At 40.5% G+C, this 27,421-nt stretch overlaps 1 protein-coding gene across 1 annotated transcript in view; it reads right to left on the bottom strand.

Annotated features, from left to right (window-relative positions):
* Positions 1 to 27,421, bottom strand: part of LOC133024357 (alpha-1,6-mannosylglycoprotein 6-beta-N-acetylglucosaminyltransferase B-like) — a 113,055-nt gene that overhangs the window by 10,383 nt on the left and 75,251 nt on the right. The window contains exons 9-11 of the mRNA XM_061091431.1: positions 14,173 to 14,304; positions 3,568 to 3,701; positions 2,420 to 2,550 (exon numbers count right to left, since the gene is read on the bottom strand). Coding sequence (XP_060947414.1) covers positions 2,420 to 2,550; positions 3,568 to 3,701; positions 14,173 to 14,304 — 397 coding nt within the window. The remainder of the gene's footprint in view (positions 1 to 2,419; positions 2,551 to 3,567; positions 3,702 to 14,172; positions 14,305 to 27,421) is intronic.

The raw sequence follows: 27,421 nt of genomic DNA, 5'->3' as shown, positions 1-27,421 counted from the left end.
CACGAGCTAAGAAGCAAAATTGAATCATGTGAATGGAGCATAACCCTGGGCCAGACTATTGACTGGCTGTCCGGTGTTAAGCAGCTTACTGTATCCCTGCTCAGTGGTGGAACCCCCGCAGCCATAATAGGAGGCTGTGGCGATCGATAGCTTCCTCTGTGAGGATTTTCCCAGCCAATTAGGAGATTAGCTCAAGCGCTAAGTGCAGCAGACAACATGAATTAGCAGACGGGGAAACATGCTTGGAAGTGTGTAGATTCTATAGCCGGCTCTCGCAGCTGTTGTGTGTGTGTGTGTGTGTGTGTGTGTGTGTGTGTGTGTGTGTGTGTGTGTGTGTGTGTCCAACTCTCCCAGCACGCACCGGATTAGGAATGGTAATGAGTATGTGCTGCTCTGCTGGTTTTTATAGCTAACCTCATTTTATTTGGATTTAAGAAAATGGGATTTCAGGGCATTAACAAGTGCAGTCCAGTTTGCTTTGTATGTTAGAAGATTCCAATCAACATAAAGGGAGAATTAAACACTAAGCCTCATCCTCCAAGTTTCCTGTCATCACATATCACCGACATTGATTACAATGAAAAACAGAGGCAGGTCTGTGATCAGCAAAGACAGGAGTCTAATTTTGAGATGATCATTTTGATGCCTGCAAATCCCTGCTAACCAAACTGCATTTTAACTACTAAACCTGGGCAAACTGGCTGAATGGCTTTTTTATATTTCTAAGCAATTCTATTACGAAAGAACTCTCTTAAAAGTCTTGAATATGCATTTGACGGATGCAGTCAAGATATCACGTTAAAGGCTGAAGCTTGATTTAATATAAAGGTAATCGGCATCTTTACCAGTGTATTATCCATGTAGTAGGCATGTTATGCTGCATTATTATTACAGATGCTTACTAAAACTTTTTTGTATCTTTGTGTTGTGTTTTTAATTCACAACAAGGAAAAGACGGCATTTAACACAGAGTTTAACAAATGTTAAAATGTCATAGGTAACATTGGCTGTGCTAGCTGAAGTATAAACTTTCCTGAATCCAATAAAGTTAACACTCATTCAAGATGCTTATACGGTTCAGCCTCAATTTACAACTCATCGTTGATGATGAAATTACTGCTGTGAATGAGGAGGGAGTCACTTTAGAAGACCAGCAGCTTCCATTAACTGCGTTGGCCACGTTAACCACGTCATGATGTCAAAAGTTTAATTTTTAAAGACCAAAAATCTTCGGTTTACCAGACAAAACACACATTCTTCAAATGACTGGCTGCCTGACCAGTCTTTGTGCTCTCCGACATGTGGGAGGATAAAAAGATAATCACTGTTATGCATCGAGCTCTGAAGACTGATGACAGTGCTGCAGCTGAATGTACACTGTCACAAGTAGTTTCTCATAAATCACTTTACTCAAATGAGACGTAATAGGAATTGTGTAGATGTCTTGTGTATTTATGAACATCTTAGCAGTATGTTGTGCCTTTTTTTGCAATAGCATTGGCTGTGACATGGACATATAGTAACAGTTTTTTTTATAGAAATTAAAAGGCTCTTACCTGAAGCTAATGAGCATTCAGCCAGATACAATGGTGCACAACAGAAAGAGAGAGCGAAAGAAGAAAACATAATCAGATATAAATGTGCATTGTCTGGTACGACAACAATACAATTGATGAGGAAACGCATTCTACTTGTTCTGCCGTTTCACCAGCCGTTTGCAGATTACGTTGCTTTCACACTCTCGCTCATCTACATTTTTCCACAAGGCACACATATAAAGAAATGCAGGTAATTGTACAGGCAGACAACTTCTTTGTAACCGTTTTAACAATGGAGTCACCACTGTGCCCTTCTACACCATGCTGAGGGAAGCAGGCAACGCTTCCACATGAACATTGCCTGTAAATCAAAAGTGTGTAAATTGTGTATATGAAGCCACATAAAGCTGAAATTTAATGGTACACACAGCACGCTGTGCAAAATGATGGATTTTTCTGTTAACACTACAGTACATGGCTGGACTTGCAGTGCGTGAGTGTGCAGGTGATTGGGAATCTGTGTGCGTCAGCACTCGCAGAGGACTCATCCCGTTTGATTATAACAGTGCAGCATAAAGTGAAACCAATCATGTATATGTGTAATCATACATACATGTCATACATACATGTTATGTATGTATGACTCTGTGTGTGCATAAAACATGCGAAGGTAAGTATCAGGGTTCTGCACTGTATACAGTCATATATGCATTGTGAACATACATGTTTGAGAATATAAATATACTGCATATATTCAGTTTGTTTTTGTCTTTATGGGAACTAACAGCCTTTGCTAAAAAACAACTTCATACAACTTCAGGATCTAAGGCAGCAACAAAAACATTGGTACATTTTGGGTGTGTGCTATTTGTTGTCCGTACCTTCCACATGCTGGCCTCTTTTCCATACACAACGGCCATGTTGTTGACTTTGTTCTGCTGGATGCTCCTCTTCTCTGTATCATTCAGCTCCTCGGAAACGAAGCCCATGAAAGAGTTGTCTGGTGTGTGGGCTGAATGTGTGTGTGTGTGAGAGTAAAAGGGAAAGACAGGATAGTAGTAAAAGGAGCATTAAAGAAAGAGGGATAAGGGGAGGGGGCACAGTGAGGGAGACACAGAGAAGAAAGACAGAAAAAGAGCACATAGATCCTTGTTTGCCTCTGTGATTACTGCCTCCCTAAGTATTTATGTCATAAAGCCAGCTGCTGTCGGGATGCAGTGTTTACTTAATAAAAAACAAAAGTGGATATATTCATGATTTCTTTTTGCGACATGTTTCTACTTCTGCTGTTCACTCATGGAAAACGACTTTTTTAAACCATCTATTCACTGTACCATCACAGTCACAGCCATTATAATTGGTCATCAGAGTACATTCTCATGACGGAGGCTGCTCGCTCGCACACATACGAAGCTGATAAAGGCTGTGTCAGTCACTCCAGCTTAGGACGGTGTGAAACAGTTAGCCACACATTTATGTTATAATGATCCTGCTGCTGAGAGCCAGCGATAGCTGAGTGGACATGACACTGCTGAGAGCCGAACGTGAGAGCAGCGGAGGGTTAAGTGGCACAGCGGAGTGAAACAGAAAAAGAAAAGCAAAAAAGAAAGAGAACAGATTCAGCTTGGAGGGGCACGGTAAGCTGGGGTGTTGCTGCAAATAGCTGCATTAAACACATTACGTCAAACTAAACACGCAGCCAGACCTGTCAGAGAAAGTCGCATAAAAACAATAAACTGGAGTCATGTTTTTTATCATAGTCAGAGGGACTGTCAACACTGATAACAGATGTTGTGTGTGGGTGACAGTTCAGAGTGTTCACTCGTTTTGAAGCAGTGTAGAGAAAATGCTGGTGCTGAGAATTTTCCAGTTCAAGGTTGAAACATACAAAACCAAATATATTTTATGATTTACACATGTGAATATAACATAATAAGCTTACAAGTAGGATATAAGGATGAAAACCCATTAAATTAAGATAAAAACTAAAATCCAGGAATTCAATTTAAGGATGTAAATGTTTTCTTACGGAACATGGTCATATACTGCCTGGCGTTTAGGTTCCAGTAACCCCAGTTGGTCCTGTAGCCGTGCAGGGTTGCATACTCCTCATGATTGTACGCTGGCTCCGTCCCAAAGGTGTCAATCACTCGGATGTGACATCTGTAAAGACACAGGACAACCTCTTTAAAGCTGAATGCTTCTGTTGAAAACGATGTGCAAAAAATATCAGGACCAATTAGTCTCAAACCATAATCAACATTCAAAGTATATAACACCTAAACATGATTTATAGAGAAACATCTTATGTAAATCTACAGAGTGAATGTGACCCAAACAATGTTGTGAACAACTATATCTTTGTCGAAACGTTAAAATTTACAATGTCATGTCCTCATAAATATGAAATGCATTGATGAGCATTTTTCTCAAATGAGAGACTAGTTCATGTTCCGAAACAGAAAAGAAATGCTTAATAATGTAAAACATGGTTTATAATATTTCATATCCAGTGATGGATGACAGGAAACAAAAAATAATAACAACGTTCAGCAGCACAATACCACAGATAATATTACATACATGAAGGGTTGTCAAAAAGTGAAAAACAAAAGCTAACATGGAGAAGAAGCCCAAAAAAATAACGACACACATAAACAGCATTGTCTACAAAGAGCAGTGTGGGAGTTTTGATATGAAGATGACAAGACTCATTGAGGTTCCCAGGCTGAGGGAGCGATAGAGTCCTGATAGGTTTCACAGCCGAATGATGAGTAGAAGTGCAACTGAACATTCACTATCAGATACATCCGAACTGAGTTAGTGTAAGTTTGAAATGCTGGCCGATCCACACATTAAATCATTTGAGGGAATTATCTGTGGAACAGAACAGTAAAAGCAAGCTGACTCTATTCGTCCCTTGTATGTAATTAGTAGTATTTTCAAATGTTCTGGGAGTGTTGGATTTTGGAAGTCGGTCGCCTCTAACCTCTACAAGGTCAAATCAAGCTGCTTGCTCAACCTGTTACATTCATTCTGAAGGACTTGAGGAATTTGTGCTTTTCTATTTAATGTTACACAAGAAAAACTTTGGTTGCCAAGTGTTGGAAAGCTCCCAAGTCCCTCTCTTTTGAATTCTCGTTTGAATTCAGACATTCCTGGACATTGTACACTTGGAGTTGTTGACTGCTTGATTCCATGGAGTGAAAGAGTCAATTGTTAAGGCTAACCTCTTACCCTGACCCTAACCCTGAACTATTTAACACTGAGGACCTTTATACAATAATATGCTGTAGGAGTTGGTGGCCTGAATCTGGGGGATGGGGTGTGTCTTTGTTTATATTTGTATATTTTAGGGCTGGGCAAGTTAACTCGTTATAATCGAGTTAACTCATCACTTATTTAACTCAGACAATTATTTTATCTCGCATTAACTCAGGTTGATTATTTATTGTTTTATTGTGAAAGTCAGGCTTTTATTTTGTGAAAGTCTGTTGCTGACTGCTGTGGAACCGGAAAAAAGAAAATAATTGGCGGATAACAACCATGGATAAGGGTACGGAGCTTTTACATGGCCATTTTCATTTTAAAGTTCTTCCAGACGGCAGAGTCGACAGAACCAAAGTTATTTGTAGCCACTGCCAAGGTGAATTTTCTTATCACTGGAGTACTTCCAGTCTAAAATATCACCTATATGCAAAACACACAGTTGATATCAGCAAATCACTCAACGAAACAGCGAGCAGAGCGAGGCTTCGGCAGACTACGTTAGACGCAGGGAGGAGTATACATTTTTCATAACGAAGAGGATAACATTAATGCCCTGGCAGTGGCATTGAGCTTTCATTTTGTATTTGCTTTGATAACATTGTTAAGTTGAGATTTACACTGAATATTTTATTTAACTGATACTGTATTAAATGCTGATGTTAAAAGTGTTTGCACAACAAATGTTATGGCACTTTCGTTCATATGGCAGAACATTGAAAATAAAATTGCGCTATACACTACTTTTTAATTCATTATTGGATTTTGCGTATACAAATGCGATTTATCGTGATTAATCAGGGAAATCATGCGATTAATCACGATTAAAACTTTTAATCGTTGCCCAGCCCTAGTATATTTCAAAATATACAAAGGTTAAGTCTAAAGTCTCATATTTCAAACAATTTGTATCGGTTTGTATTTTCAAATTCTATTCTGCTTAATGGTCTCTTGAAGCAGCTCGCTGGAGAAATTGTGGGAAATCTTTGATGGATTTCTTCCCTGTTTTTGTCGAACACTAGTGTAAACACCCTTTGATTCTGATAAGATGACAGCTATAAGAAAACGTCCTCCATTCCTTCCCTTCATTGTAGCTGAGCTGGACAAGCTCGGATGAGATTCCATGTTTTCTACAGCCAGGCACTTGTCCCCTTGAATGAACAAGGTAATCTTAACTGTACTCAAGTGTTTTATTTAGCTGCAAACAACTGACGCAAATAGAAACACAGACTTCCAGTGCTCGTTTTCATGTTTGTATATTTTCAGGAGTTTTAATACAGAAAAAAATCCTCTGCGAGCATTCAAGGTTTATTCAAGACAGGGTGACCATGGTTTTAAACTGCTGGTGATATTTCTGTCATTGAGTGCAGCTTGCAAGAGACGAGCTTTTAAATTGACAGAGATAGAGCTTGGCTATAAAAACAGGTTTATCTGCAAGAGGGACTCGGAAAAACATGCACTTATCTCTGTAGCCTTGTTTAGAGGCACTGAGGATAAAATTGTACTGTAAATGTTGTGTGTCTGTTTGTAAAGGCCATTATTAAAAACAAATGTTAGTGGCCCTGATCTACTGTCTCCCCCTCTTCCTCTCACCTCTCACCGGCTTTGAAGCGGTGAACATGTTTCTGCCCACAGATAAGAGGTCCCACAGGGAGGAGGGGGAAAGAAAAAGTGGAAGAAGAGGGGATAAGCGGAGGAGTAGCTGAGCTGAACATCTATCGGGAGATCAGAGTACGGGGCTAATCTGGGTTAAACGGCTGCTTGAGGCCCAACAGTCCACCGAGGAGAGGGGGATATGACAGGGTGGTGCTTTGTCACTAACAGCTTTCGCCTTGGTGGGGGAGTAAGAAGAACCTGGATTTTATCCTTTGTTCTAGAACTATTCCTCTAATTTATCTTATTTAGATACATTTATTCATTCTAAACCTGCCTGTTTGGAACAGTGATGCTGGTTGTTGAACCTGACCTGCTCTTAATAAGCCTTGGTGAGGACATGCGTCTGATCTTCCTTCCTCTTGAGCTGATTTCTCTTTGCGTTTGTTGACAGCTTCACTTGCTGCCACACACACATTCACACACAAAGGCTCAGATACAAACACTATGTTTTTCAATCATTTTGATGTGGCTCATTGCCTGATTAAATCGCACACTTCCATTTTTCAAGCCTTTTGTTTTGATAACTCTGTACTTCAGGTCCAGAGGTGGCCCATGCAGGTTGCTGTCAGTGGTGCATAGGAAAATCACAGCCACATCAATACACCACAGGAGACACAGCAGTAAAGTGATACACAAGATATTCATTTACTGCCTGAGATAAAGCATTGAGCTGACGAGTTATCAGTTGATTGTGTTAGTTTATTGCCAAACCTCTGTCTCCCCCTCTGTGTCCACGTCCGTTTCAAAGCTGGTGCACTGTTAGTTTGGGTAAACTCTGAATATTACAGGGGTACAGAGCTGGTAAGAGGCCCGAGAACATGCAAGCAATTATAGAGCTTAGGTCAGAGTAGCTGGTAAAGTGTTGTCCAGGGGCCTTAAAGTTGAGCCACTGGTTAAGAGACAATCAACGCTCGTCTGAAGTATGTGTTGAGAAACTTTTCAAACACCTTGGACATATGAAACCCCTTCAAACTCAATTTTCAAATCAGAAAGATATCAAACAAGCTGTTGGAGTTAGAGTATGCTTTCTTATGTCTGTCATGATCTCCAACTATATCTGCTTACCAACATGAACTGTACTCCAGAGACCGGGCTGTATAGAACGCACATGTCCATGTGAGAGTCTCTGAATAAAAGACACCGACACGCAGGCAAACTCTGGAGAAAGTCTGGACTCAATTCTGTGGACATTCTCCAGAGTTCGGATCTGAAAACGGCTTATTAGGGACTATAAAATTTCTCTTATGGACTTTTTGAGCTCTGTGTTTACACTTTGGACCTATGTAGATGCTTACCTTGTGACCTTTGCCTGTTTTACTTTCCATTTTCTTCTTGTTTCCCTCTTTTGTACTCGTCTGCACTGCCTTGTTTCACTTGTGTCCAATTATCCGTACCTCCCTTGTGTATTCGGGTCGCTGTGCTTCGAGTCCTCGTCTGTTTGTCTTCTCTATTTTTCTTGTGTTCCAGTTTGTCTCAGTCTGTCTAGCCTTGTACTGCTCCTCTGAAGTAATCTGTTCACTTCTGTTCGTCTACCCAGTCTAGTGATTCAATTCTACTCCCCCAGGGATTCCCTTGTGTTTTCCTTTCTGATCATTTGAGTATTGGACTTTGTTTGCCTGCTTGCCCTCCAACCTGCCAACCAGAGTCTGTAGGCCTGTCAAACAAATTAAATACTCCTTGCTGAAACTAGATGCCTTTATTCTACAGCTGCATTTAGGCCCTTCAAACTGGATAAAGTCGAATAATAGTTGATAGTCGAAGCGAGATCATTCTTTAGAATAAAAATGGATTTTCAAAACAACTCCCCATGGAGAGGAGAGACACCAATTTATTGCAGCAACGAGGTTGTAGGGAATCATTATTTCACGTAGAGCAGTGAATGGGAGATTGAGCAAGAAGACAGATCCAACATAATCAAAAGCAACAAGCAGCAACTATTACCTCCCATGAAACTCGCTCTTTGGATTAAGCTAAATTGATGAAAGTTAGCAATATGTCCCCAAAGAGTCAGCAGGCTCCAGGGAAGTACAGGCGCCCTACATCATCCTCTGTCTCAGTGAGAAGGGGTTTTTATTTGTTTTTAAAGATTCCCCTGATATCCTCTTCAATCTGCCTCGAGCAGAGCAGTAAATTTACCATGCACAGAAAATCAATATGCTAGTCCTATTATAAGATGAGTGGGTGTGATTTAAGACTGCCTCTTATCGGCTATCAGCATCTTTAACGGCAGCACGGCTAAACGCGCACACACTCACACACACATACACAGATACACACGCCAACGACAACACACCAAACAGGACAACACCATGTTGTCCAGGCATAATAAATGAATGTGGATGTTAGTGGGGAACATAAAACAAAAGTAATTAACGGGAGCTGAAGCTCCCAAAGCTCAGAGCAGTTGATTAATGATTCCTTTCAGTGCAGAGGGCTCAACTACACTGGTGAATCCTAACGAGATGAGACACAGAGCGAGAGAGAGGGAGAGGAGGGGGTGAATAGGTATGTCACTGACCTGTCCACCTCCACTAGTGCCGACAATGTCCACCTGGATGAAAACTGTCTCCAGCTGGGAAGGGGCGGGGGGTGTGAGTGTCGTGCTTCTAGTTAACAACGGGAGCTCAAGAGCTTGTCTGTCAATCACACACTTTTGCAGCTGTATCATTAGGTAACACATTCACACGCTGCTAACTTAAATGTAAATTTCCTGCACTTGTATTTTTTTACTTTCTCATCAACATAGGAAATGTTGTGTTCACTGTTTACCAACTCATTGCCATTTTATATTTAAGTTCCCTCAGTGTTCATAATGCGGGAGGTTTTTACAAGAAGATTTATTTTTCTGCAAGGCTCTCATTCTCTTCAACTAAACAGGTTAAACACGGATGATGTATAAAAATGGATGACCTGACATCTCCCGTAAAGTGAAGCTCAATCATCTTGATCGCCTCAGTTATGAAAGAAAAACATTTAAAAGTCAAAGTACAAATTAATTTTACTCAATGACAGTGTTTCAGTCATTTAGGTAGCTCTTATCTCACTTGTCTATTCCCATAAATGTATTTTCAATGAATTATTTGATGCTATAAAAATAGGGTGACCTGTTTAAAGTTGCTACTGACTTGCCGAGTGTGTATCAGCGAGACCTTGGTACCGTGGCTCCACACCATGATCACTACTGTGCAAACCAAATTACGTAGACAGTGCAATATGGTGGCACCGGTATTCATGTAATATAGGAGGAAGTGGTTAGATCTCCGTTTCCCATCTTTATAAAGAGTCTACGTGGCACAAACAGGACGTATAGAGGGGCTTTTTGTGCCGCTAGTTTCTATTATAGTCAGATGGAGACGTTTGATGACTAAAAGGACATTGAAGGATAAAGTTAGAATCTTCTAAGATAACAAAAAGGTGACGATGACTATAAACAGTGTAGAACGGCTGAGTTAGCATGAATGAAAAGGCATGAATACGTGGTATAGAGAAAAACTGGAGAGATAGTAGGTTTTACACTCTACAGTACAAATGAATGGTGTATGCTACAAATCAAACATCTGAGTGTATATTTGAGCTCTCAGTGTGTTAACAAATCTTCCCCTGAGCTCTCCAGTACACATATAAAAGAATATCCTGAGCATTCCTCTCCCTAGGTTTGAAAATCACTGAGGTGCATCCTCTCGTGAAAGTGAGAATAGATGTTCCATGTTCCACCTGTGTTGCTGAAAAACCCAGATAATACCCTCACTGCAAACTCCTGGGCAAACAGAAAGAGACCGTCTCTTACAAACACCAGAAGTCACATCCTGTTAGGGAAAGCAGAAATCAAGACTCCACGCAGTAATGACGGTGCTGGGAGCTGCTGACCTCAGCATGCAATTAGATGCAGACTGCAGGCTGACTGGCATCTCGTCTCGGGGAATTGTGGGATTTGTGTGTGTTTGTGTGTGTGGGAGAGAGGGCGAGAACTTGTGAGAAAGAGGGAGACAGCAAAACAGGTTGTGTGCTGGGAAAATAGCTCCCGACCGACTCGTAATGCATTTCTCTTGCTCATAATTGGATTTTAAAAATACATGGAGGAGCCCTTTTTTATGTGGTGTCAGGTTGACTCCTGATGCCTTCCACTCCCTCTGTCTTGTGGTGTCTCTCTTTCTCTGGAGCTCTTTATTCTCCTGTGATGCCATCTCTCCACACACTCACTGTATCACCCCCCCCTCAGTCTTTCCTCTCGCTGTTTCACTTTCATTCGGCCTCCTACTTGGACATGCCCTCTTCTCTTTTATCTTTTATTGTGGCTTTTAGCTTGGAAAGACAGAACAAGGAAAGCAAAATGTCGATTGCTGCCACCACACACAGGGGGTAGATGAAGATGTAATTTTATTGTACCAAGACAAGAGAGTTGGACAGAGGAGGTGGCAACATGCTGTTTTTAGGTAGTTGGAGCAAACAAGGCTCATGCTGGACATTCAATCTCAGGGCGTTTTCATATTTAGTACGATTGCTTCGAACCCAGAGTACAACACGCACCTTAACTCATCATTAGTAAGGTTGCTCTATCTACACACTCCGATACAATAGATAGTGGTTTGCACCTGGTTGGTTTGTAACCTGTCAAGTCTCATTAACTATGCAACATTTGTTTAGGTTGTGACTCTTGGATAGAAAAGCAGAATTGGATGTACACTCCCACATGTAAATACCATAGACTGTCCGTTTACGTTACTTTAAATATAATTTAAAATCAATCTCAAAAAAATTGCATTGAACAAACATAAGCGTGATAAGAACTGTACTGCTATCAGCCACCAGGGAGCAATCAAGATGACTTGGCTTCACATTTGGGGACCCTTCCTATTTTTATTGTCTATGGTAAATACTATTGATTTTAGTGTGTACACTGTAGTTGTGTTTGTATGTAATTAGTCACGTAAATACGGATACTTGAATTCCTTCAATAGACCAGAGGTTCTGTCATGGCCATGTCAGAACAGGACAGCTGAATAGTTATCACATCATACCATGTAGTAATCTTCATGGCTGATGTGAACCATACTGCAAAACTCAAGAACCATACCTAAGACCAACTCCGCAAGCAAAGCAGGGTGCGGTTTTTTGATCCCACTAATCAAAGGAACTAGGTAATGACATCAAGTGTACTCAGGTTCCAGGGGAGAAAGCTCCTTTATTTGTTTTTACAGTAACAGCATGGAGGACCTCTGAGGAAAACATGCTCCAGTGCTTCGCAGTTTTCTTTTCAAATACACTGGAGCACAGTTTTAAATTCTTGTTTTGGATATTTAATTGGAATATTTTGTGTAGTTGCTGAAGTCTCATGACTGTCATGGCCTAGTTCTTCCATCTTTGTAGCAATGCCAAAAGCCATTAAGCACACTTTTGTAACAGCAAGGAAACATTTTTTTTATTTCCAAGCCTGTTTCTTTTTTAAACAATTTACCTGATTCCTCTGCTTTCTGTGTTTAACTACCTCCCTCCTGTTGAGAATTTGAGTGCATCCAAACAACAGCTATAATAAGCTAGTGTGTGTGTGTGTGTGTGTGTGTGTGTGTGTGTGTGTGTGTGTGTGTGTGTGTGTGTGTGTGTTTGTGTGTGTAGAAGTAGAGGTGATTGGTACATGTGTGATAATGTTCAGAGACCTCAAGCTGTCAATGTCTTATATGCTTCTAATCTTGCACTACATGTAACACTTATCTTATTCTTACTGTGAGGAGTAATGATGCATGACCAACAACTTAGATCTATCTATTAGACTCTGTCCAAGCTAGACATTTTAACGAAGTTTTCCCCCTAATTAACAGTTCCATATTAAATCGGATTAATACGTTTTTGTCCACCGGCTACGTACCACAAGCTTTTAAGGTAGCAGCAATTAAACCCTTGTTTAAAAAGCCCACTCTTGATCCAGAGGTTTAAGGTAATTTTAAACCCATATCAAACCTGCCCTTCATTTCCAAAATCCTTAAAAAAGCTGTTGCTAACCATCAATGTAATTACTTAAATAGTAGGGTAGACTTTCAGTCAGGATTAAGAATCCATCAGAGCACAGAAACAGCACTATTAATAGTGTCTATTAATGTCTCTATATTCGTCCTGTTGGATCTTACTGAAGCATTTGACACCATAGATCTTAAGATTCTGTTACAGACTGGAACAACATGTAGGAATTAAAAGAACGGCAATAGGCTGGTTTAAATCATATTTATCAGATAGATTTGAATTTGTTAATGTGAACACACAAGCTAGTCATAATGTTCCACAAGGTTCTGTCCTTGGACCTATATTCTTCACCTTATATAAGCTCCCTTAAGGGAAAGCACCAAATACACTTCCATTGTTACGCAAACAACACCCAACTGTATATCTATGAAACCTGATGGATCTAGTCACTTAGTTCAACTTCAGGATTGTCTCAACAGCATTAAGGCCTGGATGACCCTAAAACTTCCTTACTTCTAAATTCCAACAAAACTGAGGCCATTGTAATTGGCCCTTACCATCTTAGACAAACATTGTCTGACCAGTCAATTTGGATGGTATTATTTTTGGCCCCCCACTCCACTGTGAGGGACCTTGGAGTTATGTTTTGTTTGATGTTATGATGTAATTTGACCCACATATAAAACAAGTCTCAAGGACAGCTCGCTTCCACCTGCGCAATATTATGAAAATTAGCAAACATCCTCTCAGAAGGATGCTGAGAAATGTGTTAGCTCTATCATCCTGGATTACTGTAATTCTATATTATCAGGATGTCACAGTAAGTATGTGAAAGAGTGCTGACAGGAACTAGAAAGAGAGATTAAATCACTCCTGTCTTAGCTTCCCTGCATTGGCTCCCTGTAAAATTCAGAATATAATTCAAGCTCCTGCTCCTCACATATAAAGCTCTTAACAATCAAGCCCCTTCATATATCAAAGGGCTCATGACAACATATTATCCAAATAGATCACTCTGCTCCCAAACCCCAGGCTCTCTTGTGGTTCCAAGAATCTGTAACAGTAGAACAGGAGGTGGAGCCTTCAGCCACCAGGCTCTTCTCTCCTGTGGAACCAGATCCCACTCTGGGTTCTGGAGGAAGAATCCATCTCTACATTTAAGGTTAAAAAGAAAATCTTCCTTTTCAATAAAGCCCTAAAGTTAGTGCTGGATGAGGTGAGTCCTCCTGAACCATCCCTTGGTTATCGTAAATATACTTGACTAAAGAGGCACACGCACTGGGTGGTGCTGTGTAATCAGTTGTGAGCACAAGTTGTGCAGCACCAACTTGTCTTGCACATTCATGTCAGCAGACGTGGCCCTTCGTGGTTTAATCATTGGGTTTTAGCCTAAGAAAGAAGTCTTCATGACAGAAACCAACTACGAGCACAAATAATAGAACATATGTGAAGATCTGTCAAAAAATGAGGTTCTCACAATGGAGAAGAGGCCAAAGAAGAAAAACAGCAACCAACAGCTTTGTCTACAAAGTACAGCGTGGGAGGTTTGACAGGTAAATGCTTAGTAGAACTGCAGTGAAGCACAACTGAAGCTTCGTGTAAACACACACAACAGATACACAAACACCTATTTTTTTTCACAACACACACACACACACCACACAGAGACAACTATATGCTGCAAAAGCAACACAGTGAGAACATGGATACACACTCATTCTTTCTCTCACACACACGCACAAACACACACACTCACTTGTGTTTCCTGAGCGAGAGCCCCATGTGTTGCCTCATCTGCTGCAGGCCGTGGTAGTCCGTGTAGATGAGGTCAAAGGGCAACGGGCCAGTGAGTGGGCAACTGCCTCTGCCTGGAGGCACTCCGAGGAACCTGCAACACACACACAAGTAAATCAGTTTAGACAAGCAGAGGAGCATGACAGGGAAGAGCGAAGGTTCACTCTAAAAACAACTGTGAGCTCACAAGCTGCGCCTCAGCCTGCTGAGCTTCCAGAGCATCCGAGAGTTCATTATTCACTCACACAAAAACATTTTGGTTTCATGAGAATGAGAGGGTTAACAAACAGCAGTGTTAGCTGACCTCGGTCCAAACAAGTTTCACAACATTGATCTTTCAGAGGTTGAGCTGACCCCAATAGAGGTCATGTATATCAATATGTGAAGAGCAAGTGCTGTTTTTTTTCCCATTTTTCTCAAATGTCCCAGAATCAAAGAAATGAAAAAGGAGACAAGTTTATGGTTGATACCTGTGATCCTGAGTCCTATTGATGCAGAGTTCAGAGTCTACGGTCCACATTTTCTTTCACTCCTCCTGCTGAGCAAAAACTATGTACAAGAGGTTTTACACTATATTTGATTTACACGTGGCAGTGTGATTAAGCTTATTTATTAAAATACAGACCTCAGGTTTGACACTGTCTAATTGGACTGCACTTTATGGACTGTAATTCCCTGACACTATTCTCTCTTCTGTTCTGCTGCAATTATCAGCATTGGTTGGTACATCCCTTTGATCCAGATGTAGATGGGTGGTCATGACATTTGATACAAAGATTCATGGTAATCAGAGGATAGATCCTCATGACTTGAGTTAATGATCTCACTTTTCAAGAGGAGATCAAATTTTATTTAATATTTTTTAAAGGTGTAGAAGGTAAACATTGACAAGAATTATTGTTGTCACATTTTCTAAAACCTTCACTATGATCAGACAGCAGTACGCACGGCAATATTAGGAAAATTCTTGCCCCTCTGGCTGCACTTGTAATGAAATTTGGAAGGAGGAAATGCTACTGTTTTTAAACCACCAATCACTGCTCATGCACAAGTTCAGAAAACACACATCTACCTGCTTAACATCCTAATGTTAGCAGTGTAATGTCTGACAAGAATTCTGCTCTACTAAGACCAGCCTTACAGAGCTGATTTGAGAGTACTTTATAAATGATGAATGAAATGATCCTTAGTAAATGTTCCAGTTATGTGAAAAACATTAACTGCAGAATTGCATCAGCAGAAGAACTGCTTGGTTAGCATCAGCAGTGATGGCTGACAAAGAGCCGCAGCTACAGAGACTGAACTTCATCAGCAGAAAACCAGGTTTGACTGACACCCGATCTGTGAGAGGTGCATCTTTGGAAAAGACAACACAGCTGAAAGATCCTCGCACTAAAGATAGAAACTGATGAGAACAAACTATGCTTGTTTTTAAATTCCCCTTGAAGAAATTAAAACCCCTGAACCTCGAGCTGAAACACTCAACCTGCTGAGCCACACAACAATATAAGGCAAGTGGTTTGAATGAAAATTAACCATAGTAGGCACATTCAAAACTAGAAAGTAATGGAGCGGATACCTCCACAAAGGTCTAACATTCCCCTTAAATGTAATTGCACCACACAAAATTGCACTCATAAATGTCAGTCCCCTAAGTAGAGAATGGGGGAAGACATGCAGCAAAGTGCCGGGTTGGAACTGATCCCTCAGGAGGACTAAAGCCTCCATATGTTGGTGAACTGTGCTGCCAGGTGAGCTAGCAGCACCCTATCGGAGATTTTTCATCAAGACCCATGAGAAATTGGTGAAAATGTCATTAAATTGATTATAATGAATATGAAAACAACCAAACCTTTGTCTGGATCTGCACCGAATTGCAAGGGGTCATTTCTCGGCCAATGTCCCATGCTTCCACCAAGTGTTGAGGGAATCATGCCAGTAGTTTATTGAAAATCCTACTGACAACTTCCCTTGTCGAAGTGATTATAAACGACAGCCAGTATGTCCCTCAAAAAAATTGCATGACTGCAATGAAAAAGTAACTGAGCAAGTTGAAATAAACAAATGGCCATTGATGTTTGCGGTCTTGCTTGCCTTGAGCTTTTCATATCAAAGTTAAAAATCTATTTCCCTGGAGAGTCAAACACTTAAAAGGTGTTTTTGACTGAAGGTTATATTAAAAAGTGTGTTTGTTGATCAGATTGCATCGCGTGGGTAATGCTAAGTTCAATCAAAGTCAAGCCAGGGGGCAGTGAGGAGGCCTGTGGCAGAAAAATAATTCAAACAAACAGGATGAAAAGAGCTGAATTTGAAAAGACCTGTCTGCATCGTAACTTCCAGCAGCAACAACAGATGGTCGATGGATGAGATGAGAGAAAATAGAGAGATAGAGTTATATCCAATGTGCTGAGTGAGTGTGTGTGTGTGTGTGTGTGTGTAAGACAAGGGTGTGTATGTGTTTGTGTGATCTATACCTGCTGTGTTGTGAAATTTGCCACAGACACACACAAATAATATTTGTAAGTGTGTGGTGTACTGTGCCTGGCCACACTTGTTTGAATCAGTTTCAACTTCAATGTATTGACTGACTGAGGGCTATTCTGCTGCCATGCTGACAGACCTGCTATTGGATATCTGACCTGTGAGTGGTCTGCTAGCTCTTATTCCTGTGAGAGATGAGGCCAAAGGCTAATGGAGACTGTAATGCAATTCGTACCCCCAGTGAATTTTATTTTGCTTTGCTAGATTTACAATGGAGTCTTTTTGGCTGCACTGCTTATCCAAGGGGTCATTAGATATTGTTGTGAAGCAGCTCTACTGGCAGCTGCTAACAACCATCACTCAACAGTGGAAACACACACACATGAAAGAGTTTGGTGATAAAAGTGAAAAATGTAAAAGGTGCTATAGTGTAAAACCAGCTAATGCAGCATGAGGCTTCTACATAGGGGAATCTTTAAGCAATGGATTTTAAGCAGTTTTCTTATTACCTCCCTAAAGAAGGTTATACTTTCTTCTGTTTGTTTTTAGCAAGATTACCTCAAAAACTACTCGACCCATTTCCATGAAATCTTGTATCACAATGAAGCCAGACCCTAAAGTAAAGTAGCACAATAGCAGTGAAGATACAAATCAAACTGTCCCAATGGAGGTAAGTACTGTGGAAAAAGTAAACATTTTCACTATTTTTTGGATGTTTTACGATCTTACATCCATGCCAGTTTGATTATGTGGACGCTATGTTTACAGTTGGCACATTACTGTGTATAGTAGATAGATATTATTGACAAGGTTACACATGTTGTTAAATTATGTGTGTCTTTATGAGTCTCTTTATAGTCAGACAGCTGGACATTTACTGTCCTCAACATTTCGAATAACAATCCCAGTCAGGCATTCACATAAACACACTGTTTGTGTTCCATCAAAAGCACATAACACCATTATCCATGATCGCTGTACCATCTCTGGGTATTCTAAGAGGAAGGCCAGCGATAACACAACATGTATAATCCATTTTAGAAACTGTGTTGGAGCTTGGTCAGTCCTGTTTTCCTGCATCAGTCGTCCCGTCTGTCTGTCTCTCTGTCATAGCAGAGAGAAGGGGGACAATGAGGCCAGTGAGAAAGGGTTTGGCTTATTGTAGTATTGCTAACTGAGATTTAAAAGAACAAGAGAAAGAAAAACAAATAAATAAAAAGGCAGATTGTGATGTACCAACAGCTTAGAAAACAGCAGTATGGCAGAATAGAATTAGATGCTCAGGTTCAGGCTTTTCATCAGCAATGGCTATTCAGCCGACCAGCAGCCTTGAGAGAAAAAGATTTGTTGGTCCTGAAATAGTCTAATGTACTTTTCCATTTGTAAAGGAATACCGAAGGTCATTTCTGAATGATATATTGAATGCTCAATCTCTCAAAGGTAGACTTTTTTCAACAAAGCCAAACTCGACAAGGTGCCCATGGAGAGAGGTTGGTACAGAAAGAACACCTTGCATGGGAAAACTCAAACAGAGAAAAACTATTGTAATATTCCAAAGGAAGGTATAGAATGTTGTGTGTTCCATATGTGATGTAAATGTAAGATGTAAATTTTCTCTGTTGCTGAACGTGGTTCATTTTTGGGAGCACGTGGTGTTGATGGTCACCTGCTGAGGCAAAAGTTTATAGTACGCCCTGTGACCCTGTGAGCAGCGCTACTGAACACTAGTGACTTGTATTGGAAAGTGATAGGATGAGCTAGCTGGTTAGCATGTTAACTTTCGTGTAAGCTAAAAAGTGATGGAAAACATTGGATTTGCTTTCCACTGCTGGACAAGTAAAGAGTTGTTGAGTTTGGAACAAATCCCAGTAGACATTGGGCGAGATGATGGGTACAACCTGGACAGATGAATTAATCTCACCAGGTTTACCTTTTTTCTGTCCAGGGGTTAAAGCAACTCAGCAGGTTAGCGACTTCTGTCAGCACAAATATTGATGCGATAAAATGGATGACAGGGAGTTATGGAGAAAACATGATCAATAAAGAAGATTACTGGTCAATCAATAATAATGACTGTGATATTATAGAATTCAATTATACATTTCACACCTAATAAGCAGCAGGTTTGGTGTTTTAAGAGGCGAAGAAGAATATTGCAGTCTTTGCTGAATTACTTAGCCACTAAGAATAAAATGTTTGTGGAAGTTAAGGGCTAGTGTTCAGGGAATGAAATCAATACGGGAACTTTCACAGATAAATCTATTCGAGCTAACTATGCATGTTGATATCCAGCTACAGCATTTAAGTATTTATATCTTTATGTGTGTTGCTGCATTTTGCATATGTGCGTGTGTGTGTGCTGTCTGTTAATGCGAGGCCATGTGTTTGTGCACGTGTGTAATTGAAAGTTTGCCAGATTTTCATCCCCTGGGTGAAGTCAGAGGTGGATGTGTGTGTCCCTCAGTGGCCCATACACACACAGTATGGCAGCCGTCCCAGTCGCAATCCAAGTGCCATGCAATGCCACACAGGAGTCCAATTACCCAAGGCTCCCTTGACTCCTGGCTGGCATCCACACACACACACATACACACACACACACACATTTGTACTTCTATCTTAGAGGACACTCATTGACATAATACATTCCCTAGCTCCTTACCCTAACCTTAACCATCCAAACTAAATGTCTAACGCCAACACTAACCTAACTCTAGCCCTAACAATACAAAAACAAGCCCATTGAAAAAGTGAGGACTAGTCAAAATGTCCTCACTCTGAAGGGGCTGTTTAAAATTGTCCTCACAAAGATATAAGTACTAAAACACACACCCACACACACAGTCTTGTAGAAAAACATTGCTGCTTGTGTGTTTGTTGACGGTGTCACACAGTCTGAAAGTGATGTGGCACGGTCCAGTGATCACAAAACCGTTGTGCAGGGCAACGTCCACTCTTGACAGAACAAAACCTGGCCCAACAGGAAAATACAAGGACATGTGAAGGATGTGGAAAAAAGCAGTTCTTCCACTGCACTCATTAATCACACTGAAGTGTTTTGGTGGTTGTACAAGAAGACAACGGATGGGAGGAGGTCATTTACAACCGTGATGCTCTGTCTGTGCTGACCTGCTTCCTCAGACATATCCTGAATATAACATTTGTTTATTACATGCTACGTTATAGTTATTTAAATAGGATCTATGATTATATTGCTGTGCAAATCAATTCATAATTATTAGAAAACAAAAAGATGAAGCTTTTAGACTTTTACAGCTTTGTACACTTTGATTTTATGAGTGATTTCTGCTTTATATTTGCCACAGAGTGATAATAAAGAAGGTATTTATATTTATATTATAATAAGCTATATGAGAATGGGAAAACAGGATACAGTTTAAACCTCAGAGTTGACATTACCTCCCTTTATGTATGATATTATTAACATCCTCAGATTTAACAAATAGCTTTAAAAACAATGAACTCTTAGAAATGTAAGCGTCAAACTACCTGTGAACCTGTTGCTACTTCCTTTAGCCTGCCTTGCTTATTTGCTTTTTAGTCTCTGCTCAGGATCAACAAACCATATCTGCAACATCACCACTGCTGCTCTGTTTCTGCTATTTTTATTTGAACATTAGATGGTGATCTGTCTGCCAGTTGGGCTCTGAAATCTGGATTTCTGATTGGACCCCCGTCTTGTAAAAAGGAAATTTGCTCTTGCAAATTTAATAGCATCGTTAAGAAATGTTCTATTAAACCCTTTCAACAGTTTTCTCCATGCATCCTGGTTTTAGCAAATCCTTACAACTTTGTTCAAGCTTAGTGTACCAACATTATGTTATCAAGAGAAATGCTACATGTGTGTGTTTGCAATTGTGTGCATGTGTGAGTAATTGTCGCTGGTTATGCTATAAACGGTAGCTATTCCATTCAATACCATCTGATTGAATTGATTACCTGAGAAGCAATTTAGCGGTCGCACAAAAGCCCAGTGTGAAATAACACACAATGTGTTACTTGAGGAGAACTAATGACAGTCGTCTTGCCCATATGGATTGTGAGGTAAAGTCTCTTATTCCTGCTCCTTGGTCTGCAGTCACTGTAAGTTGATGCCATAAAAACTATCTTACTATTCCTATCGTGTGTGTGTGTGTGTGTGTTTCATACCTTAATATTTAAAAAATGGAAATTCAAAAAGTAAATACTCTGGTACCAGGGCCTGCCCAAATCTTGTTGTGGTCCTAACAATGCTTTAGGCACCACATATAATATTATTGATGTTTGACTGTTGTACATTATACAGTGTAGTTAACACATGCATTATTCATTTCATTAGTTGTAACCATGTTGCTTTGACAGAGGCTATCGGAATTCATTACACCAGTAATGTTATTTAACCATTCATTAAACATAACAATGCATGTTTGTATGATTACAATGACATAATTAAAATTAAACTCTTAGTTAGTTTATGCATACAGCTCATGTTATAAGTCTATCATTCACTAGCCCCTTAATCTAACCCTGCCTAGCCCTTAGAACCAAGTTTTGCAGATTTTCCTGCAAAAATCTACAAACTGCTCGAACGCAGACTTCACCTCCTAAAATGGGAGTAGTATACCGCCTGCAGCTGCCTCCAGGATTCACACATTAGCGGATCAAGCTGCTGTTGCACAACTTTGCCATCATGTCACGCTGATAAACTTTATCCAAATTCAACTCAGCGACTTTAAAAGGCAGACACATTTTTGATGTTACCTTATGCAACACCAAGGCAACATTTTCAAGACAGTTTTTTCCGGTTTAACAATTACATTTTTGCATGAACCTTCTTTGAAATCGTAAGGCATGTAGGCACCTAAACTTTTTCCTCAAAGCTTTATGCTAAAATCTTGAAAACCAGGTGTGATGAAAGTAACACGCAGCTCTATTTCACACCGTCTTTAATCTCTGAAGGTGCTTTCCTGGCTGGACCACTCTCCTGGATGGAATTACAAGTGATTACTATATTGTTCTCTATATTGGTTTTCTTTTCTGGCAGAGTGAGGATTTAGAACCGTTCATGTATAATGCATGTGCAGATAAATCTCTGCCGTTCAGGTAGCACGACGTCAAAACAAAGATATTGTTGTTAGGAGGTTATAATGTTGATCAAAATTGTTGCTTTGGTTTTGAAATAAGAATAGAATAAGACATGTGAATGTCCAGTAGATGGTTTATATTTGTTGTGACTTGTTTGAAATGATTAAAGAAAAATGAAGAAACAAATATGAGATTGAAATACAGTGCCAAACATTGAATGTCAAAATATTTGCATAATGTTGATGTGTAAAAGAGATTTTGTTCTTTTAAAGATCTCAACAAGAAGGTATTTATGAGCATTTGCTTTTTAGATAGAGCGATAACCAGTAAACAGCAAATATGAAGTGAAACAGGCCTCAGCAAAATCTAGACTTTATGTGGATCTGATGCCAAACACGAGCATCAGTGTGTTTTGATAAGTTTACACACTCACAGGATACACACTCACTGTCTCAGCTGCTGCCTGCTGCCCCCCCTCCTTACTGCTTATCTGACAGACGGGCTGCTGAACCCGTCTCGCCCTCTGTCAGTCAGTCAGGGCAGGGGGGGACTTCATCTGACAGCGCTGATTGAATTGCCCTTCAACTTTTGTGTCGGGCACACACACCCACAACCCCCACACAAACTAAATGCAATCACTCACAAACTACCATCACATACGATCATATGAATTCTTAGTGTTGTCTACTGAAAACACATCTTCACCTGCAGTGATACATCACCAAATGATTGGTTTGTGACACACAAACACACACACACACACACACACACACACACAAGGAACGTAATCATAGACCCGTGTAATCACCTGCTTCCACATCAGCGTTTGATTGCAGCAAGGGGATGGCAATCTGTATTAGCAACGTTTCTTCTACACACGCACACACACCGCTCAACACAATCTTTTACACACAAGCACTCATATGCACCGAAACACACGAACATACACAGCAAAGCTTGAAGCAGCTGACAGGCCGCAGTTATCATCCAAGGCAGGGTGCACCAAAAGGGAGCCGCAAGGTATCATGGTTCATGGAGAGAGAGAGAGAGGGGGGGGGAGAGAGAGAGAGAGAGAGAGAGAGAGAGAGAGAGAGAGAGAGAGAGAGAGGTGGATGACTCAGAGATTAAAGAAGGAAGAGGAAAAAATTCAACACCCCTGTCAGAGATAATAAAATCCTCAGATGAAGAGCCACATTGGAGAGAGGGAGCATTAGATATGCATGGGGAGAGAGACAGATAGAGATAGGGAGATGCGGAGGCAAGGTGAAAGGAGAACTAAGTCTAAGAGGGGCAACTATACTATGGATAATAAGAACAGAAAATACAGTTCTTCCAGATGAAAAATGAATTCACAGATGAGCAATTTCAAACAAACACACACACACATCCTGTGCTAATAAAGCCTGCTCCTGCTTGCTCCCCAGGCATCAGGTGGTCTGCCTTTTTCCCCCTTCGTCAGCAACTCTTGATCTCATTGCACTAAATCAAGAGCAATAAGAATCGGCATTGGTTGTGAAGGGCGAAGTCCAGGGAACTAAAAACCGCACACACGCACGCACACACACACCAATGGAAACACACTTGAGACAACATGCACGAACACGAAAATGCATGTGGTTGGATTTGGGTGTGGAAACAGAAACTGTGGGGGATGATCATTATGCTCTCACGCACGGTGCAGATCAGATAAATCCACTCTGCAACCTGCCACTGGCACTCACTCAGGCAGGAACCAAAAGGAGGCAGAGTGCCAGTCAAGTGACACAGCGGGCAGACGCCTGTGGAGCGAACACATGCATGTCGATGTATGTGTAGGAACAAACACTTACACTGGTAAATCATCTGGAGTCGAGTGTATGGGTGGAAGTGCCATCTCATCGTCCCAGTGCACACATACACACATACACACAAACAACATATTTAAAGGGATAGTTCACCCAGAAATGAAAATTCACTCATTATCTACTCATCCCTATGCCGATGGGTGGGTGGGTGGGCGGGTGAAGTGTTTGAGTCCATAAAACACTTTTGGAGTTTCAGGGGTAAACAGTGTGCTGATTAGTGACCTATCTTCAGACATTAAAAAATAACCGAAAAAAAAAAAGAAGCCCCGGCATATTTGTCTCTAGACGAGGTCATTTACACCAAGTTTTAAATCTGAAAGTCCACCAGAAGTGGCTTAGCTAGCGGACGTTAGCATTTCAGACAGTATCTGAATTCACCTCGTCGGAAGGTATCAACAGACATTTACACGTAAATTACGAACAGAGCTGGTAAAAATGTTTTTACCATCCAAACATGAATGAGAAGACCCCAAATGGTCACTGTAAGCGGATTTAGTGGAGCTGTGCTTTGATTGTTACACAACTGGTCCTGGTCTCTCTCTCATTAACTTAGCAAAGACGGAAATATTGTCAGAATCTGTCCTTCACAAAAATGGAGCAGATACACAATGTCGGCACTGATACTGTAGGCATCCTATAACTGTGAGTAAGAGCTTTTATAACTGCCTTTTCTTAAGTTCAGTTATTTTCCACATTTTGTGCACAAACAGGCGATAGAGTGAGAGGGTTAAGAGAGACCATGCATAACGGAAAAGGCTACAGTAACACAAAGACGCAGAAAAAGCGTAAAAGGCAACGAAAAGACAGCAATCTATTTAGATTTAGTGAAACCAACACCTTTCTTTGCTCAACCTAATTTCAAGGCTGACTGCTCTACGATGGCCCAATTTTCTCCCGGAGAAGGCGCAGAGATGTCAGGTGTACTGACATCAGTTTGAGCCAGGCTTTGACAGCACGTTGCTTTCTAAGCCATTAGGTGAAGGAGACGGTGACAGTGTTATGGAGCCAAATGTTTTGGGTTCTCTCGTTAACTATTAACAACGCCAAAGACGCCTTGTGAGGTGGAGACATCAAACCCAATTATCGCTCGACTTGGCTCGCAGCTCTTTTCAATGACAGTGGAGATAACAAAGGCTCTGATACATATCTAACAAGCAAAGCCAAGCTTGCTACAGGGAAATGTGGATAATAAGAGCTTTCTGACCCCATTTTTAAGCAGTGCTTGGCACAGACTGCTGATTAATTGGTTTCTCTGGTTTAAATGTCATTTAACTCACTGACGCTCTCCAGATAAAGATAAATCCTCTAATGGGCAGATAAAGAACAAAGAGTTGACAATGACTGGGTACAAACACTAAGCTGTAATGCTCATAGCGAATCACTAATAGAAGTCAAAAAGAGAGTTTGTGAAAAGCAGGCCAGAATGTGAGAACACCATCCCTTGGATTTGATCGCCTAACTTCAAAGTTTTACGATGATGTAACTACTCCTCCTGACTACTGGTTCTTTTAATGTTTGACTACTAACTTTCCCAACATCAAAAGTGATGACTATGTGCTTGCTCTGCAGGTGCTGCCCACTGATTTATCTGTAGTGGTCAGCCAACACTGCGCTGAGAACCAATTAAGAACCATTATGTGGTTCATGGTCTTTCAAGCCACCCGTTTGTCCTAAACCAAGAATGTAATTCATTCTTTCAGCTTCAACCACAGTATCTATGATGTCAGTTACTCCACTTTTATTTGTATCTTACTTGCCTGTATAACAAATGTGCCATATTGTATAAGAAATACTCGCCCTAGTAAGATGGGTATGTACATTTGGGATCAATTTAATGGGAGAGTATCCAAAATAAGGTGAATGCAGTTACAGCACAACCCAGCCAACACACTGCTCTGAATTGTAGAGATTTAACAGAGTTGCAGCGAGCTAAACTTTCCATGGTTATCAGTATTATCTTGGTTTTGATAAATGTGCTGAAAATTGTTGTAGAGAAAAACCATTAGTCAGAATAATCATGCCATTTTCCTTCAATCTGAAGTCGCCACATCATGCATTGGGATAAAACTTTATCTTGCCCTTTGTTAACACGATTTTCTTTATGCAAGTTTTGCAGACAAGTTGGATCAAGTTTTACTGAGAACTCCTGTAAAACTTGATGACAATGAAAACATCGCATCACACCAACAGACAGTACTGGGCTGAAAAATAGAGTTGTCACCATTTTCAATCATGTTTCCATTGATGCAAAAAACAACAAGCCTCATTTACATTAAGCTGCATCTGCTTGTCTAGGAGACTGTTGCTAACTTTGGTTGATGCTGGACAGTATTTACTGGTTGTGTGCGAAGGTTGTGCTTTTGAACCCTTCTTAATTGGTAAAGAATGACAAACAGTTGTTAAATAGCTAAATATTTTACTAATCTCCCGTTGAACAATTATGTCTTATTGTGTTAAGTGTTTTCTTTTTTGGCACAAAGAACACTAAAAGCTGTGTCATGTCTCCTCCGAGTTTGATATCCACATTATTTCTGTCCAGAAAGGTATAATATGTTGATCTAATACAGTAAAAACGATATTGGTATCAGTTGTGGAAATCAAAATTGCCAAAAATGTCCAAGATTAGAGTAGATAAGATAAGACTATATCTTATTAGATAGTTTAATATCATTATCGCTTAATCAGTCAATTTTGCCAGTCCTTTCACTTTTTGCAAGCCAATATTATCCTGGTTTATAGATTGGGACCAGGCTGTAATGGGGCCAACAGATAGACGGACAGATCACATTGAATAATGCTGGTGTCTGTCGTGTAAAACCAGATGTGATTCTACATGATATTACATTTAATGCATCTTCTCCTCTCTGCCCTTTTCTTTATTCCCTTCTCCGCCCGCCTCAGGCACATCCTCCTGAAAAATAAAGCTTGGTGAAGGAATGGAGGATGATGAATGGCTGATATTGTCGATTTTACAGGAGCTCGGCTCATCGTGTCCCTGGGCCTTGACACCTATTCAGAGCTGGAACTCTCCTCCCCTGCTTCCATCCCATGCACAGTAAGAGGAGATTGAAAAGCCCTCAGCGCCTGGATCTGGAATGAGGAAACCCGCACACTCCCATGCAACACACACACACACACACACTTCATCTCAGACACATCCCCTTTCTGTACCTGTCCGTCAAGCTTTTCTTCACTTTTTTGTATCTTTGTTCACCCAGAGGCAACAGTTTGGACCCTGCAGCAGGTAGAGGCTGACATTCCTCAGCTCCTTTTTCTAGTCCGACAACAGAAGATGGAAACCCTCCGCTTCTCTCTCAGTCACTCTAGACAAATTGATTTAATGGGCCAAAATTACAAAGAGACTTGTTTCTCCGAAGAGACATAGACTCCACTTTTTCACAATTTCACATGTCTCGTAAACCTGATAACGAGACGTGACCGATTATACTTAGGCCCAGTTCAGTATCAACATCTGCCTCCGGCGATCCAATCAGGTTCAAGTTCAGGTGTGAATGCTCCCATAATTCTTTGAGTACACATTTGAGACGCACACGCACTCAAGTAAATGAGTGTTGGTTACACAAATCATTGTGTGCATAGTCTACTTGTAATTGTAAGTCAGGATTAGCACACACTCAGCAAGATGTTAGAAACCTACCACAATGCCACATTTTACAAGTTTAGTAAAAAAAAAAAAAAAAATCAACCTTTTGTCACAGTCGGCATTTTGACAAGAAATAATAACAAGCATTTTGTTACCATCAGTGATTAAGATTCCTGAACAGAACAGAAATGGAATGA

Source organism: Limanda limanda, chromosome 2 (genome assembly GCF_963576545.1).
Source record: "Limanda limanda chromosome 2, fLimLim1.1, whole genome shotgun sequence".
NCBI classification, from domain to species: Eukaryota; Metazoa; Chordata; class Actinopteri; order Pleuronectiformes; family Pleuronectidae; genus Limanda; species Limanda limanda.
This window is presented reverse-complemented; position numbering and strand designations above follow the sequence as displayed.